This window comes from Pan paniscus, chromosome 2 (genome assembly GCF_029289425.2).
Source record: "Pan paniscus chromosome 2, NHGRI_mPanPan1-v2.0_pri, whole genome shotgun sequence".
In the NCBI taxonomy this organism is placed as follows: domain Eukaryota; kingdom Metazoa; phylum Chordata; class Mammalia; order Primates; family Hominidae; genus Pan; species Pan paniscus.
In genome coordinates, this window is record NC_085926.1 from 181,631,871 (window position 1) to 181,646,023 (window position 14,153).

At 43.0% G+C, this 14,153-nt stretch overlaps 1 protein-coding gene across 8 annotated transcripts in view; it reads left to right on the forward strand.

Moving 5' to 3' along the window:
- The window catches only part of YEATS2 (YEATS domain containing 2), a 112,390-nt gene that overhangs the window by 59,619 nt on the left and 38,618 nt on the right, over positions 1–14,153 (forward strand). For 6 of the 8 annotated variants that reach the window (XM_008957370.4, XM_003832008.5, XM_024928271.4 and 3 more), the window contains exons 14-16: positions 2,172–2,279; positions 2,762–2,944; positions 12,984–13,242. In XM_008957370.4, coding sequence (XP_008955618.1) covers positions 2,172–2,279; positions 2,762–2,944; positions 12,984–13,242 — 550 coding nt within the window. The remainder of the gene's footprint in view (positions 1–2,171; positions 2,280–2,761; positions 2,945–12,983; positions 13,243–14,153) is intronic. The other 2 variants (XM_063602627.1, XM_034957795.3) reach the window with 1 other exon arrangement.

A 14,153-nucleotide genomic window follows, 5' to 3' on the forward strand; every position in this document is an offset into this window, starting at 1 on the left:
GCTTCACAACACTTGTGTGAAATAGTCACCCAGTATCAATTTAAAAACTTACTGTGATAAGATTATTTATTTACTTATTTGAAAAGTTTGTTAAAAATACTTGCTTATAAAAATATTCATCTGACCTCTTCCCTTTTGGACACCTCTCTCTCTCGCAACAGAGAGCTGCTGTCCTCTCCCCTTTCTTTTGCTTATTAAACTTTCTGCTCCTTAACCCATAAAAAAAACAAAAATTTAAAAATATAAAAACATTCATCTGACAGCACGTTCCTATCTTTTCTATGTTTGCATCACCAAGAAGTAAATATACAAATGGCTCCCACCTTACAGTGGTCCAACTTAACGATTTTTTGACTTTACCGTGATGCAAAAGCAATATGCATTTAGCGAGCCCTCAGCTTACGCTGGGGTTATATTCAGATAAACCCACCATACGGTGAAAGTGTGGGAAGTCAAAAATGCACTTTTGGCCTATGATGTTTTCCCCTTATGATGGGTTTATCCAGACGTAACCCCATCCTAAGTCGGGGAGCATCAGTGTTTCCTTTTCCATGTGTTAACCGTTTAGTTATCTGAAAATAATGCTTACCTCCACAGAGTCTCTCCCCTGCTCCCCTTTTTCTGGGTAAGCAGTCCTTTAAAATTTACAACTCCAAATATGATCTGACCTGTTCCAGTCAAATGACTGGTGCCTGACACAGCATTTCTTTTATTTAGACACTAATGATGATATTGAATGACTTCCTGGTCCAAGGCAAGGCTGTTCTCTAAGTTCTGTGCAGTGTGTTGGCACTGTTATATGAATGTCTGAATTATAGTAATCTTGAAAGTCTTAACTCTGCTAGTTTAATTTTTATTGTTTGTTGGTGATCATTTTACTTTACAGCCAAGAAGTGTTCTTCGTTTCCAAATTTTGACAGATTACCTCTGAGATTTGCATTTTGTGTTTGAGAATTAAAGAGAAACTACAGAAGTTTTTTTTTTTTTTTTTTTTTTTTTGGAGACAGAGTTTCGCTCTCGTTGCCAAGGCTGGAGTGCAGTGGCGCAATCTTGGCTCACTGCAACCTCCTGCCTCCTGAGTTCAAGCGATTCTGCGGTCTCAGTCTCCTGAGTAGCTGGGGTTACAGGCATGCGCCCCACGCCCAGATAATTTTGTATTTTTAGTAGAGACGGGGTTTCTCCACGTTGGTCAGGCTGGTCTCAAACTCCTGATCTCAGGTAATCTGCCCGCCTCAGCCTCCCAAAGTGCTGGGATTACAGGCGTGAGCCGCTGCGCCTGGCCAGAACTACAGAAGTTTTGAATGTTGACTTTCGTTGTCTTTGCCTGTGCCAAATTATTCAAGTTTTTTGTTTGTTTGCTTGTTTTTTAAGTTTTTATTGAAAATTTTTCCTTTGTATTCTGGGTGTTCATTGAGTAAATTTTGCAAATCAGTTGTGAGTACTATTAAAAGAGAGTATATACTGAAACATTGCAGCTGCCTGTTTCTTTCATTTATTTATTTAGTGCCTAGGCTCCAGGGATATAAAATTAAATACAGTCCCTGTCCTTTAGTGGTTTACCAACTATCGGGGAAGACCAATAAAGTCAGCCAAATGTTAGGGGTAGTAAGTTAGAAGTCTTTCCAGCGTACAGCAGGACACAGATGAGTAGATTCTTGCCAAGTTACAGCTTTTCTTTGCATTTCTTTTCTAAAACAATATTCAAATGCAGGTGTAGAGGCTTGGAAGACCCCAAGGAATTTTAGGTTTTTTTCTTTCTTTCTTTTTTTTTACGGAGTTTTGCTCTTGTCACCCAGGCTGGAGTGCAGTGGCGTGATCTCAGCTCACCGCAACCTCTGCCTCCCTGGTTCAAGTGATTCTACTGCCTCAGCCTCCCAAGTAGCTGGGATTACAGGCACCCGCCACCACACCCGGCTAATTTTTGTATATTTAGTAGAGACAGGGTTTCTCCATGTTGGTCAGGCTGGTCTTGATCTCCCGACCTCAGGCGATCCACCCACCTCTGCCTCCCAAAGTGCTGGGAGTACAGGCGTGAGCTACCGCACCCAGCCAGTCTTTTTATTTCTTTATATTGCTAGAGAATGTCACAGGTTTGTATTAAATATAAGTGACTAGATATCTGAAATCACCCATTTCTCCTGATTGTAAAATATGTATTTTTACACACACAGCAGGAGGATTCTTTGTTTGCATCTATGCCACCTCTTTGCCCAATTGGGAGTCACCCTAAGGTTCAAAGCCCCAAACCTATAACAGGAGGACTTGGAGCTTTCACAAAAGTGAGTATGTATTAGGGCATTGTCCCACAAGTCATAATACTTTTTGTGGCATGTTGGAGTTCATTGCCACTACCCCTACAACATGTTACTTTTTAGTGGGTCTCAACTCCTCATTCTGAGACGTGCTTCCATGTATTTAATGATGTCCTCAGGGCAGCCCTTGGAGTCCAGCAAGATGGGGATTCATGGAGCACATTGTGTTTGTTTCTCTCTTCTGTCATTTGCCACAGTCTCTTAAACAAGTGACTGTGTTATTACAGGAGCACAGGATCAAGTTCAGATCCTACTTTTGGTCCCTTTAATAGCTGGTATGGACTGTATTTAAGCAGTATGTGTATTTACCCTTCTGGTGGAGTCATTCTTTACGTATCGAGTTTCATCAATTCATTAATCCCTGCAAACGGAAAAGAGTCAGATATTAGCAGCTTTATAAAATGGGATGTTTATGGATGTTTATTCAGTGTCATTATGTTTGTTGCAAGGTGATCATCAAACAGGAACCTGGTGAAGCCCCTCACGTGCCCGCAACAGGAGCTGCCAGCCAGTCACCACTCCCACAGTATGTGACTGTGAAAGGGGGTCACATGATAGCTGTGTCCCCTCAAAAACAGGTCATAACTACTGGAGAAGGGATTGCCCAGTCAGCAAAGGTTCAGCCCTCCAAGGTTTGTGTTGGGTGGAGATGGGAAGGTTCACATGTAAATGATGTTGTTTGCCTAAATAATTGACAAGTGCTGAAAAGATTCAGGGTGACAGGGTTGCTGATCCCATAAGAACCTGTGGGTGAAAGCCCAGTTGGAAAAACAAGTCTGTTGGTGTGAAACTCTTCTACTCCTGTAGTAATCATTGGCAAGAGCCGCGTTATGTATTGCAAAGGATCCCGGAATGGGCCAAGAGGCAGGGGAACACTGCTGTCTCTGGCGGTGGAGGCAGAGCTGACTCATGGGCACAGCTTTCTACTTGATTCATCTCTAAAAGGGATCCGCTGTTGACTTGTTTATTTCTGGTAGGAGAATGCTGTAGTTTATACCTCTGATGTTCGGGCTGTTACCTATTTAATGATTCTTAGCTTTCTGTAGAGTTCGTTTTTTTTTTTTTTAAATAATTTGGAGGTACGGGAGAATTAATGTATTGAGAGAATTTTAAAATAGCACATAGAGGCCGGGCATGGTGGCTCACGCCTGTGATCCCAGCACTTTAGGAGGCTGAGGCGGGCGGATTACCTGAAGTCGGGAGTTCGAGACCAGCCTGACCAACATGGAGAAACCCCATCTCTACTAAAAATACAATATTAGCGGGGTGTGGTGGCACATGCCTGTAATCCCAGCTACTCAGGAGACTGAGGCAGGAGAATCGCTTGAACCTGGGAGGCAGAGGTTGTGGTGAGCTGAGATCGCGGCACTGCACTCCAGCCTGGGTGACAGATAGAGACTCTGTCTCAAAAAAATAAAAATTAAAAAATTAAAAAAAAAATAGCACATAGAGCCACGTTTTCCTGAATCAATTGGAAATGTAGCCATGCATCACCTGATGATGGTACATTCTGAGACGTGTCATTAGGTGATTTTGTTGTGTGAACATCACAGTGTACTTAAATCCAGATAGAATAGCTAACTACACACTTAGGCTGTATGGTGTGGCCTATTGCTCCTAGGCTGTAAACCTGTTCCGCATGTTACTATTGAATACTATAGGAAGTTGTAATAGAACAATAAGTATTTGTGGATCTCAACATATCTAAATATAGAAAAGATACTGTAAAAATACAGTGTTATAATCTTATGGGACCACTGTTAATATATGCAGTCTGTCATTGACTAAAACATCGTTAATGTGGTAGATGACTATGGTATCAATATTGAGTGCTTCTGTGTATGCCATGCTTGTATTTATGCATTTTCTATAATCCACACACAACCCTGGAGGGTGGGGATTTTCATCCCTGTTTTACAAATGAGGAAACTGTGGCTCAGAGGTTAAACAGTTTCCTTGGGAGCATTACAGCTAATAAATGACAAAGTGTTTCAAGTCAGGCCTGCTAACTCCAAGCTCCCCATTTCAGTACTAATGAAAAGTGGTTGTCTCTAACCTCGGTATGCTTTCAGAACATCGGGGTTAAATTACCTCAACTTTTGGCAGGTATACTCTAAAGCTATTAAGTATATTATATGGGCTGGGCGTGGTGGCTCACACCTGTGAGCCACCTAACACTTTGGGAGTCCAAGGCGGACAGATCACTTGAGGTCAGGAGTTTGAGACCAGCCTGTCCGACGTGGTGAAACCCCATCTCTACTAGAAATACAAAAACCGAGTGTGGTGGGTGGCATGCACCTGTAATCCCAGCTACTTGGGAGGCTGAGGCAGGAGAATCACTTGAACCCAGGAGGTTGCAGTGAGCCAAGACTGTGCCACTGCATTTCAGCCTGGGTGACAGAGGGAGACTGTCTCAAAAACAAAAAAACAAAAAACAATGGCTGGGCACGGTGGCTCACGCCCGTAATCCCAGCACTTTGAGAGGCTGAGGCGTGCGTTATCACCTGAGGTCAGATGTTGAAGACCAGCCTGGTCAACTTGGTGAAACTGTCTCTACCAAAAATACAAGAATTAGCTGGACATGGTGTCGGGCTCCTGTAATCTCAACTACTCAGGAGGCTGAGGCAGGAGAATGGCTTGAACACAGGAGGTGGAAGTTGCAGTGAGCTGAGATCGCACCATTGCACTCCAGCCTGGGCAACGAGTGAAACTCTGTCTCAAAAAAAAAAAAAAAAAGATATCATATAGATGTTTTTCAGCTTGAAACCCATCCTACCTATCTAAGGAGAATGAATTGTTTTAAGAATAGCCCAAAATCGAAAAAGATTTTAGATATCAGATAGAGATTAGGATCAAGTTAAAAATTCATAGGGCTGGTCGCAGTGGCTCACGCCTATAATTCCAGCACTTTGGGAGGTCAAGGCGGGTGGATCGCCTGAGGTCAGGAGTTCGAGACCGGGCCAACATAGTGAAACCCCGTCTATACTAAAAATACAAAAAATTATTTGGGCGTGGTGGCGGGCGCCTGTAATCCCAGCTACTCGGGAGGCTGAGGCAGGAGAAACGCTTGACCCCGGCAGGCAGAGGTTGCAGTGAGACGAGATCTTGCCATTGCACTCCAGCCTGGGCAACAAGAGCAAAACTCCATCTCAAAAAAAAAAAAAAAGAAAATTCGTGGTGTTATTGGTGGTTCTAAAATCTGTTAAGTTTATTAACTACTTTCTCAGACTTACCTGGTTATAAGAATCATCTGCTGATAGCTACCTAGGCCACCATCTCAAACTTACTGCATCGGATTCTTCTTGAGATCCCTGGGAATTTGGGTTTTTAATAAGTGTCTGCTGATTCATCTACTTAGGCAGCAAATTTAGGAATCATGGTGCTACAGCATCTCATTTGACTTTGAGGCATTTGTAGCCAGAATGACTAAGACAGGCATCCCCAACTGCTTCCTAGTGCTCCCACTGTGGTTCTGGCTTCAGGGGTAAGAATTCTGCCAAAATCCCTTAGTAAATCAGTTATTGTCATCTGAACTTCCTACTCAGGCTTGTCCTATATGTACCTCAAAATCTGTTTTGCTTCACAAAATAGGGATATGTGGTTTTACCGATTTCTGCTTTGAATCAACTTAGCATTGCTGTTTATGTTAGAAGCTCTTGGATAAGTTCGTTTCCGTTTTTTGCCGCTTTGCATATTGCCAATCCACTCCTCCAGTGATGCTGAACAACTGTACTGACTTGTCACATGGCCACCTACTTAATGGTAAATGTAAGGTTGGAGGAGATAGATGGGTCTGTGCCACAATGCCCTAAATATGGTTTAAGGGCATCTGAAAAGAAAAACCACAGCGAAGTGTGAAGGAACTGCAGAGAAGCAGTAGTGCGTGAGATGATACCACTGTTTACCCAGGAAATGGAATCCATGATTAGCAGTTGAGATAAGGAGCTGTCTGCGAGTACAGACTGTTCCTGGTTATTGCTGAAGTGCATTCCTAGAAACTATGCCAGAGAACAGGCTGGGTGTGTGGTTCATGCCTGTAATTCCAGCACTTCAGGAGGCCGAGGTGGGCAGATCACCTGAGGTCAGGAATTCGAGACCAGCCTGGCCAACATGGTGAAACCCTGTCTCTACTAAAAATACAAAAATTAGCCAGACATGGTGGTGTGCACCTGTAATCCCAGCTACTTGGGAGGCTGAGGCAGGAGAATTGTTTGAACCTGGGAGGTCAAGGTTGCAGTGAACTGAGATGATGCCACTGTACTCCAGCCTGGGAGATAGAGCAAGACTCTGTCTAAAAAAAAAAAAAAGATATGCCAGGAAACAGGAGGGTGGCAAAAAATGGCACTGTTTTACCCTCCATACAACTTTGGGACAACAGAAACACAGCTGATCTTTTTCCTCAAAGTGGGAAGAGGTGCTGCCTTTGACATGAAAAGGGACAACTGAGGAATAAGTAGTTCCATATGGGAAGGAAGCAGTGTGTTAAAGTAGAAGGAGCATGAGCTTTGCAGTTAGAGCTTGTTGCAAATCTCAGATCTCAGCCACTCATTACTGGTGTAACCTGTGCAGGTTCTGAGCCCTGGTCTCTCAGGGTTGTAGAAGAATTAGAGATTGTATATGAAGGACCTACCTAGCACAGAGCAGGTGCTCAGTAAATAGTAACTAATGTGAGTATCAGGCGTATCCATGCCTAAGTACCATTGTAATGGTTATCAGTGAGCATTTAACTTGTAAACAGCCATATTTTTTAATATCTGGAGGGAAAATCTCAGATACAGACTCTTCCCCTTCAGTTTGCTGAAGTAAATTCTGACTTGCCACAGGTATGTGTAGGAAACAGGGAGGGCAGAAATAGAAACATTTAATCAAAGCATGAATCGAAGTTAAGTGTATAACAAATACAAAACAATGGGTGTCTGCTTTCTCAAGCTAGCAGGAAATTAGCAACAGAGAGAGAATTATTGAATGGGAAGAGAATGAGGAAAGTCAGTAGGTGAGTTCAGGCTCTAGGCCGAAATACGTTGTTTTTTGGTGGTTGTTGCTGTTGTGGGTTTTTTTGTTTTGTTTTGTTTTATGATCATAACTCACTGTAGTCTCAGCCTCCCTGGGCTCCAGCAATCCCACCTCAGTCTCCCAGGACTACAGGTGATACCACCACACCCAATTAGGTTTTTTGTTTTGTTTTGTTTTGTTTTCTGTATTTTGTAGAGACTGGTTTTCACTATGTTGCCCAGGCTGGTCTTGAACTCCTGGGCTCAAGCAGTCTGCCTGCCTCAGCCTCCCAAAGTGTTGGGGTTATAAGCATGAGCCACTGTGCCTGGCCAAAGTATGTTGTTTTAAAAAAATAACAAACTAATTTTGGGTAATACAGTCTTATTTAAGAGGCCTTACACCTTCTTAGTGGTGTCCATAATCAGCTGCAGAGTTTTTCCCAACAGAATGCAGATTTCCTCATTCTCCTGTTTTCCAGAAGGAAGGTAGGGAGGTAGTGACAGTCATCTCCCAGGCGGTGTGCACAAGGTGGGTAAGCTCTGCTGGTAAAGACTGCCCTCCAGTGGCTGACTTGGGATACCAGGTTTTTGTTTCTGTTTTGAGACAGCGTCTAGCTCCGTTGCCCAGGCTGGAGTGCAGTGGTGCAGTCTTGACTCACTGCAACCTCTGTCTCCTGGGCTCAAGCTATACTCCTACTTCAGCCTTAGCTGGGATCGCAGGCCCACACCACCACGCCCAGCTAATTTTTTTTTTTTTTTGAGCTGGAGTCTCGCACTGTTGCCCAGGCTGGAGAGCAGTGGCGCCATCTCGGCTCACTGCAACCTCCGCCTCTTGGGTTCAAGTGATTCTCTTGACTCAGCCTCCCAAGTAGCTGGGATTACAGGCACCCACCACCATGCCTAGCTAATTTTTTTGTATTTTTAGTAGAGACAGGGTTTCACTATGTTGGCCACACTGGTCTCAAACTTCTGACATTGTGATCCGCCCGCCTCGGCCTCCTGAAGTGCTAGGATTACAGGTGTGAGCCATTATGCCCGGCCATTTTTTTTATTTTTTAATAGAGATGGGGTTTTACCATGTTCATCACCACGCTGGTCTCAAACTCCTGACCTCTAATGATCCGCCCACCTCGGCCTCCCAAAGTGCTGGGATTACAGGCATGAGCCACCACGCCCGGCAGGATACCAGGTTTTACTGGGTTCTTGGAGAAATTACGTGTCATATCCTGAAAACTCTGAAGCACTTGGCACAAGAAAGGAAAAGCAAGTCAGGTGCATGTAATGTGGGGAAAGAAATTGAAGTAGGTCTAAAAATGTGTGTATTGTTTTCCCTAAGTTATTTGCTTTCTTTGTTTAGGAACATAAAAGTAGATTCTGTGTAATTTAACTTGTGAAATAGGTTATTAAGTTTGATACGTTTGGGAGGTTTGAAGACTGCTATCTTAGTTAAGAGAAAAGTTCAACTACTGCAACAGAGAAATCTGAACACCAGAACTTTAAGTAAGTTTATTTCTCATACAGTCATCGAGAATCTAGATTCCTGGCTTTCCTTTTTTTGCTCTGCCATTCTCAAAATTTGGCTTTCAGCTTGTGGACTAAGAAAACACTTCATCTCATACCTCCACGTTCACGCTTCTTGCCAAGAGGAAGGGAGCAGGGGGAGGGAGAGCTGAGGGCAGACAGAGCCCGAAAGTCGCGCTTACTTCTGCACACATCCCGTTAGCCAGAAAGCAAATGGCCACGCCTAGGTCCGGGAGGGCTGGGAAATAGAGTTGTGATTCCATGTGGCCATTGCCCCAGCTGAAAACTGGGGGCTCTGTTACTATGAGAGGAGAAGGAAATAATAGATATTGGGGTTCAACTAGCAGTTTCTGCCACACCCCCAAAAAGTTTTGCTACATTAAGAAGGGTTTTTTTTTCTTTCATAAATATACAGAAAAGTTCTTGATCAGCAAGAAGGGTTTCCGTATTTCCACATCACTGGGAGGATGACCCTGCCCTGCTCTGTGGCTACAGAAACTCTACAGGTCCCCTGCAGAATGAAGTTCATGCAGTTAGAACACAGATGAAGGCCAGGTGCCTGTAATCCCAGCACTTTGGGAGGCCGAGACAGGTAGATCGCCTGAGGTCGGGAGTTCAAGATCAGCCCGACCAGCATGGAGAAACCCCGTCTCTACTAAAAATACAAAATTAGCCAGGTGTGATGGCGTGTGCCCGTAATCCCAGCTACTCAGGAGGCAAAGGCAGGAGAATTGCTTGAACCCGGGAGGCGGAGGTTGCGGTGAGCTGAGATCGTGCCACTGCACTCCAGCCTGGGCAACAAGAGCAAAACTCCGTCTCAAAAAACAACAACAAAACAGAGATGTAGATGTGGGTAATAAGGGGTATTTCAACCAAACCAGGAGAGCCGGGGGTGATTTCTTGTCTTCATTCTAGGTTAACTTGCTTTTTAAAATTGGTTCTTTTATTCTTTTGTTTCTTCTTTTCTTCTCTCCTTAAACATACAGAAAAGTAGGGAGAAGAGTGTGATGAATCCCACATGCCTATTACCCAGTTTTAACAATTACCAGCATTTTACTCATCTTAATTTATCTCCCTGGAATATTTTAAAGTAGCAGGCGGATCCCCATGTTGTATAATTCACTCAAGATTAATTTCTGTTTCACCTGCTGAATCCAGAGGTTAAGATCAAGGTCTCTGCCTTGGCCGAATGCGGAAGACAGCCACAAATGTCTGTCCTTTGGCTGTCCTTTGCTGGTCTCCACATCCCCTTGTGGATTATTATTCTTCAGTTGAAGTGTTGTGATGAGCAGCAACAGCTGTCATGTTAGCTAGGCATCCTATATACTCTTTCTCATTTTGCTTCATGATTTGGAGGGTAAATGTTACCCATATTTTATAGATGAGGGGGTTGATGGTAAAACTCAAGAGGGGTTAAATAACTTACCTAGCTACTAACTAAAAACAACTAACCTGGGAAACCAGATCTGTCTGCTTACCGAAACCTACACTGTTTCCTCTTTGTGACGCTATAGTTTATAATATTTGATTAAGGGACTGTTTTCATTTTATTTATTTATTGTTTAGACAGAGTCTTGCTCTGTCGCCAGGCTAGAGTGCAGTGGCACGATCTCAGCTCACTGCAACCTCCGACTCCCAGGTTCAAGCGATTCTGCTGCCTCAGCCTCCTGAGTAGCTGGGGCGCCCACCACCACGCCCAGCTCATTCCTTGTAATTTTAGTAGAGATGAGGTTTCACCATGTTGGCCAGGACAGTCTCAATCTCTTGACCTCGTGATCCGCCCACCTCAGCCTCCTAAAGTGCTGGGATTACAGGCGCGAGCCACCATGCCCAGCCAAGGGACTGTTTTCTTTATATCAGCTATATTATCCAACTACATGGTAAATGTATTTTACTGTACTCACAGTCTTTGAACAGAAACCGTGTATGGTATAGTAATATTTTAATTTAAAACTTCTGGCCGGGTGCGGTGGCTCACACCTGTAATCCCAGCACTTTGGGAGGCCGAGGCGGGCGGATCACGAGGTCAGGAGATCGAGACCGTCCTGGCTAACACGGTGAAACCCCGTTTCTACTAAAAATACCAAAAATTAGCTGGGCGTGGTGGTGGGCGCCTGTAGTCCCAGCTACTCGGGAGACTGAGGCAGGAGAATGGCGTGAACCCATGAGGCAGAGGTTGCAGTGAGCCGAGATTGCACCACTTCCTGGGTGACAGAGCGAGACTCCGTCTCAAAAAAAAACAAAAAACAAAAAAACAAAAATTTCCTACTTATCAGTTGCATATGCTTTATCATTTCATTCTACCTTCTAAATAATCTTATTTTAAAATTTAGAAATACTCTAAAATTCCAGTAACATATGTAGAGAATTAAGTAATCAATACCCCCATATCCTCCACCCCAAATTTACTTATTCATGTTTACTTCAGATCTTTTTTCTCCAAACAAAACATTTCTGGTAAAGTTGAAGTCCACTTTGTTCTTCCCAGAGGCAGCAAGCACTGTCATGGCTTTGATGTGTAGCCTTCCACTCCATGCGCTTATTACATGAATACATAGTCATAGGAAACGTGATGTTGTTTGTGTTTTGAAGGTTTACGTAAAAGATATTCCTACTTACATTTTTCTGCAACTCCCTTTTCGCTTTCTTATTTTTCCAGTCTGTTTACACTAATATATCACTAATATATATAATTCTAGTTCATTTATTTTTAGTATGACCTTTCGTTGTCTGTTTTATGTCACAGTTTGTCCATTCCTCTATCTGTAGACGTTAAGAATGTTGTTGCATGCTGCAGACATTAAGGTTGCTAACAGTTTTTGGTAAAAATAATGCTGTGTTGGGCATTGTTGTATATGTTCCCTTGAACGCATGTCTGTTTCTCTAGGATATATTCCTAAAAACAACTCCTACTATACGGGGGTATGTGAATTTTCAGTTTTAGCAGATAGGCCAGTGCCTCTCTGGAATGGCTGTCCAAATTTATCTTCCTACCAACAGTGAGCACAAATTCCTATTTTCCCCACAGCCTCTAGTAACTTCTTGGTTTTAAACTTTTTTTCCCCCAATCTGATGGGTGAACAGCACTTCCTATTTTGTCTTTTTTGCCTTAAGAAGGTAGATCATTTGCATTTCTTCCAACCTTGTGGAAGTCTGTTCATCTAGTTTCTGGTGAGAAGTTCTTTTTATGAAATAAGGTGCTGGGAGTGGAAAACACTGCTCCAGTTTGCCATTCATTCAGTGTTTCCTTTAATTTAACATCCTACTGTTGACTTTGTTTTAAAAACACTCCTGAGTATTTTCTTAAAAGAATTCATTTTACTTTTAGAACTAGATACTTCTAATTTTCATTATTTGGGTACTGGGGTCTTTTTTTTTTTTTAATACAGTTAAATATTATTCTTGCTTTTTTTTTTCTTTTCTTTTCTTAGGGTCTTGCTCTGTCACCCAGGCTGGAGGGCAGTGGGGTGATCACGGCTCAGTGCAGCCTTGAACTCCTAGGCTCAAGGGATCCTCCCCTGCCTCAGCCTCCTGAATAGCCGGGACTACAGATGTGTGCCACTGTACTGGCTAATTTTTTTTTTTTCTTCTTTTTTTTTAAAACAGAGTCTCACTCTGTCACCCAGGCTGGAGTGCAGTGGCATGATCTTGGCTCACTGCAACCTCCACATCCTAGGTTCAGGGGATTCTCCCACCTCAGCCTCCAGAGTAGCTGGGACTACAGGTGTGTGCCACCATGCCCAGCTAATTTTTGTATTTTTAGTAGAGACTGGATTTCACCATGTTGGCCAGGCTGGTCTCAAACTCCTGACCACAAATGATCCTCCTGCCTTGGCCTCCCAAAGTGCTGGGATTACAGGCGTGAGCCACCACACCCGGCCAAACTTTTTTCTTTATACTTCTGAATTTCCCAAATTTTCTATTAAAGTAAATTATAAAAAGTAGCCGAGGCAAGACAACAATTGTTAAGCTTCTATTATTCTAATACCCAAGTGTAAGAAATACGGTTGCTGTTCACACCTGTGTAGGTAGCTTTCCTAGATGACTGAATTAGGCTGCATGTATTATGTGCAGGCCTTTGTTTTGCTCTCTGCCAAAACGGTGACTGCTGTTCTAAGAGCTCTCGAAGCACCGTTGGACTCTGCTCTGTTTTGAACAGGTTGTCGGAGTACCGGTTGGGTCTGCTTTACCTTCGACAGTGAAGCAGGCTGTGGCGATCAGTGGTGGCCAGATCCTGGTAGCCAAGGCCAGCTCTTCTGTCTCCAAAGCAGTTGGGCCAAAGCAAGTTGTGACCCAAGGAGTTGCCAAAGCAATTGTGAGTGGAGGTGGAGGAACCATTGTTGCTCAGCCAGTGCAGACCTTAACCAAGGCCCAGGTTACTGCCGCTGGTCCTCAGAAGAGTGGATCCCAGGGTTCAGGTAAAACGGATCATCACTGGGAGCCCTTTCAGCAGAAGCTCTGTCCAAAATTTCCTTTGCTAGTGATTTGATTTGCTATTTGATCTTGTCTAGAAAGCCTAGTTAGGTTGATGCTGTAAGAAGTGTATTGAAATGTTTGTTCTTTTTTGTGGGACATTTCACATAAAGGTCTGTGTGTATTTAGCTTTAAGTTTACACACACACACACACACACACACACACACACGAACAAATCATTTCTCAGTACTGTGGGGGATTGGTTCCAGGACCCCCTGCTGCAGACAGCAAAATCCACAGATGCTAATCCACAGTCCCCTGTGTAAAGTGCTGTACTGTTTACGTATAACCTATGTACATCCTCTGATGTACTTTATATCATCTCTAGGTTATCTTAATACCTAATAACAATGTAAATAACAATGTAATAACAATGTATATGCTATGTAAATAGTGTTACACTGTGTTGTTTAAGGAATAATGACAAGAAAAAAGTCTGTACATGTTCAGTACAGATGTACTCATCCTTTTGTCTCCCAAATATATGGATATTTTTTATCTGAGGTAGGTTACATCCATGGATGTGAAATCCACAGATACAGAGGGCCAATGGTACTTGTCAGTTAGGAGCACACATTTGCCCTAACTTTGACTTTAAACAAATGGGGGAAAATATGTAATCCTCCATAGATAGGGTGATTATTTCATTAATCGTCCAAACCACAGTACTTTGGAGAGTAAAAAGAGTCATTATTAATAATTATAGTGGGACAGGTGTAACCTAGAACTGTTCTAGGCAGAACCAGGACATATGATCATCCTATTATATACAGATATAAAGAGCCTCTGGCAGGCTCTTCTGGTCTATAAATTATTTTTTAATTAGCAAGATATTTAAGAATATCAGTTTTTAA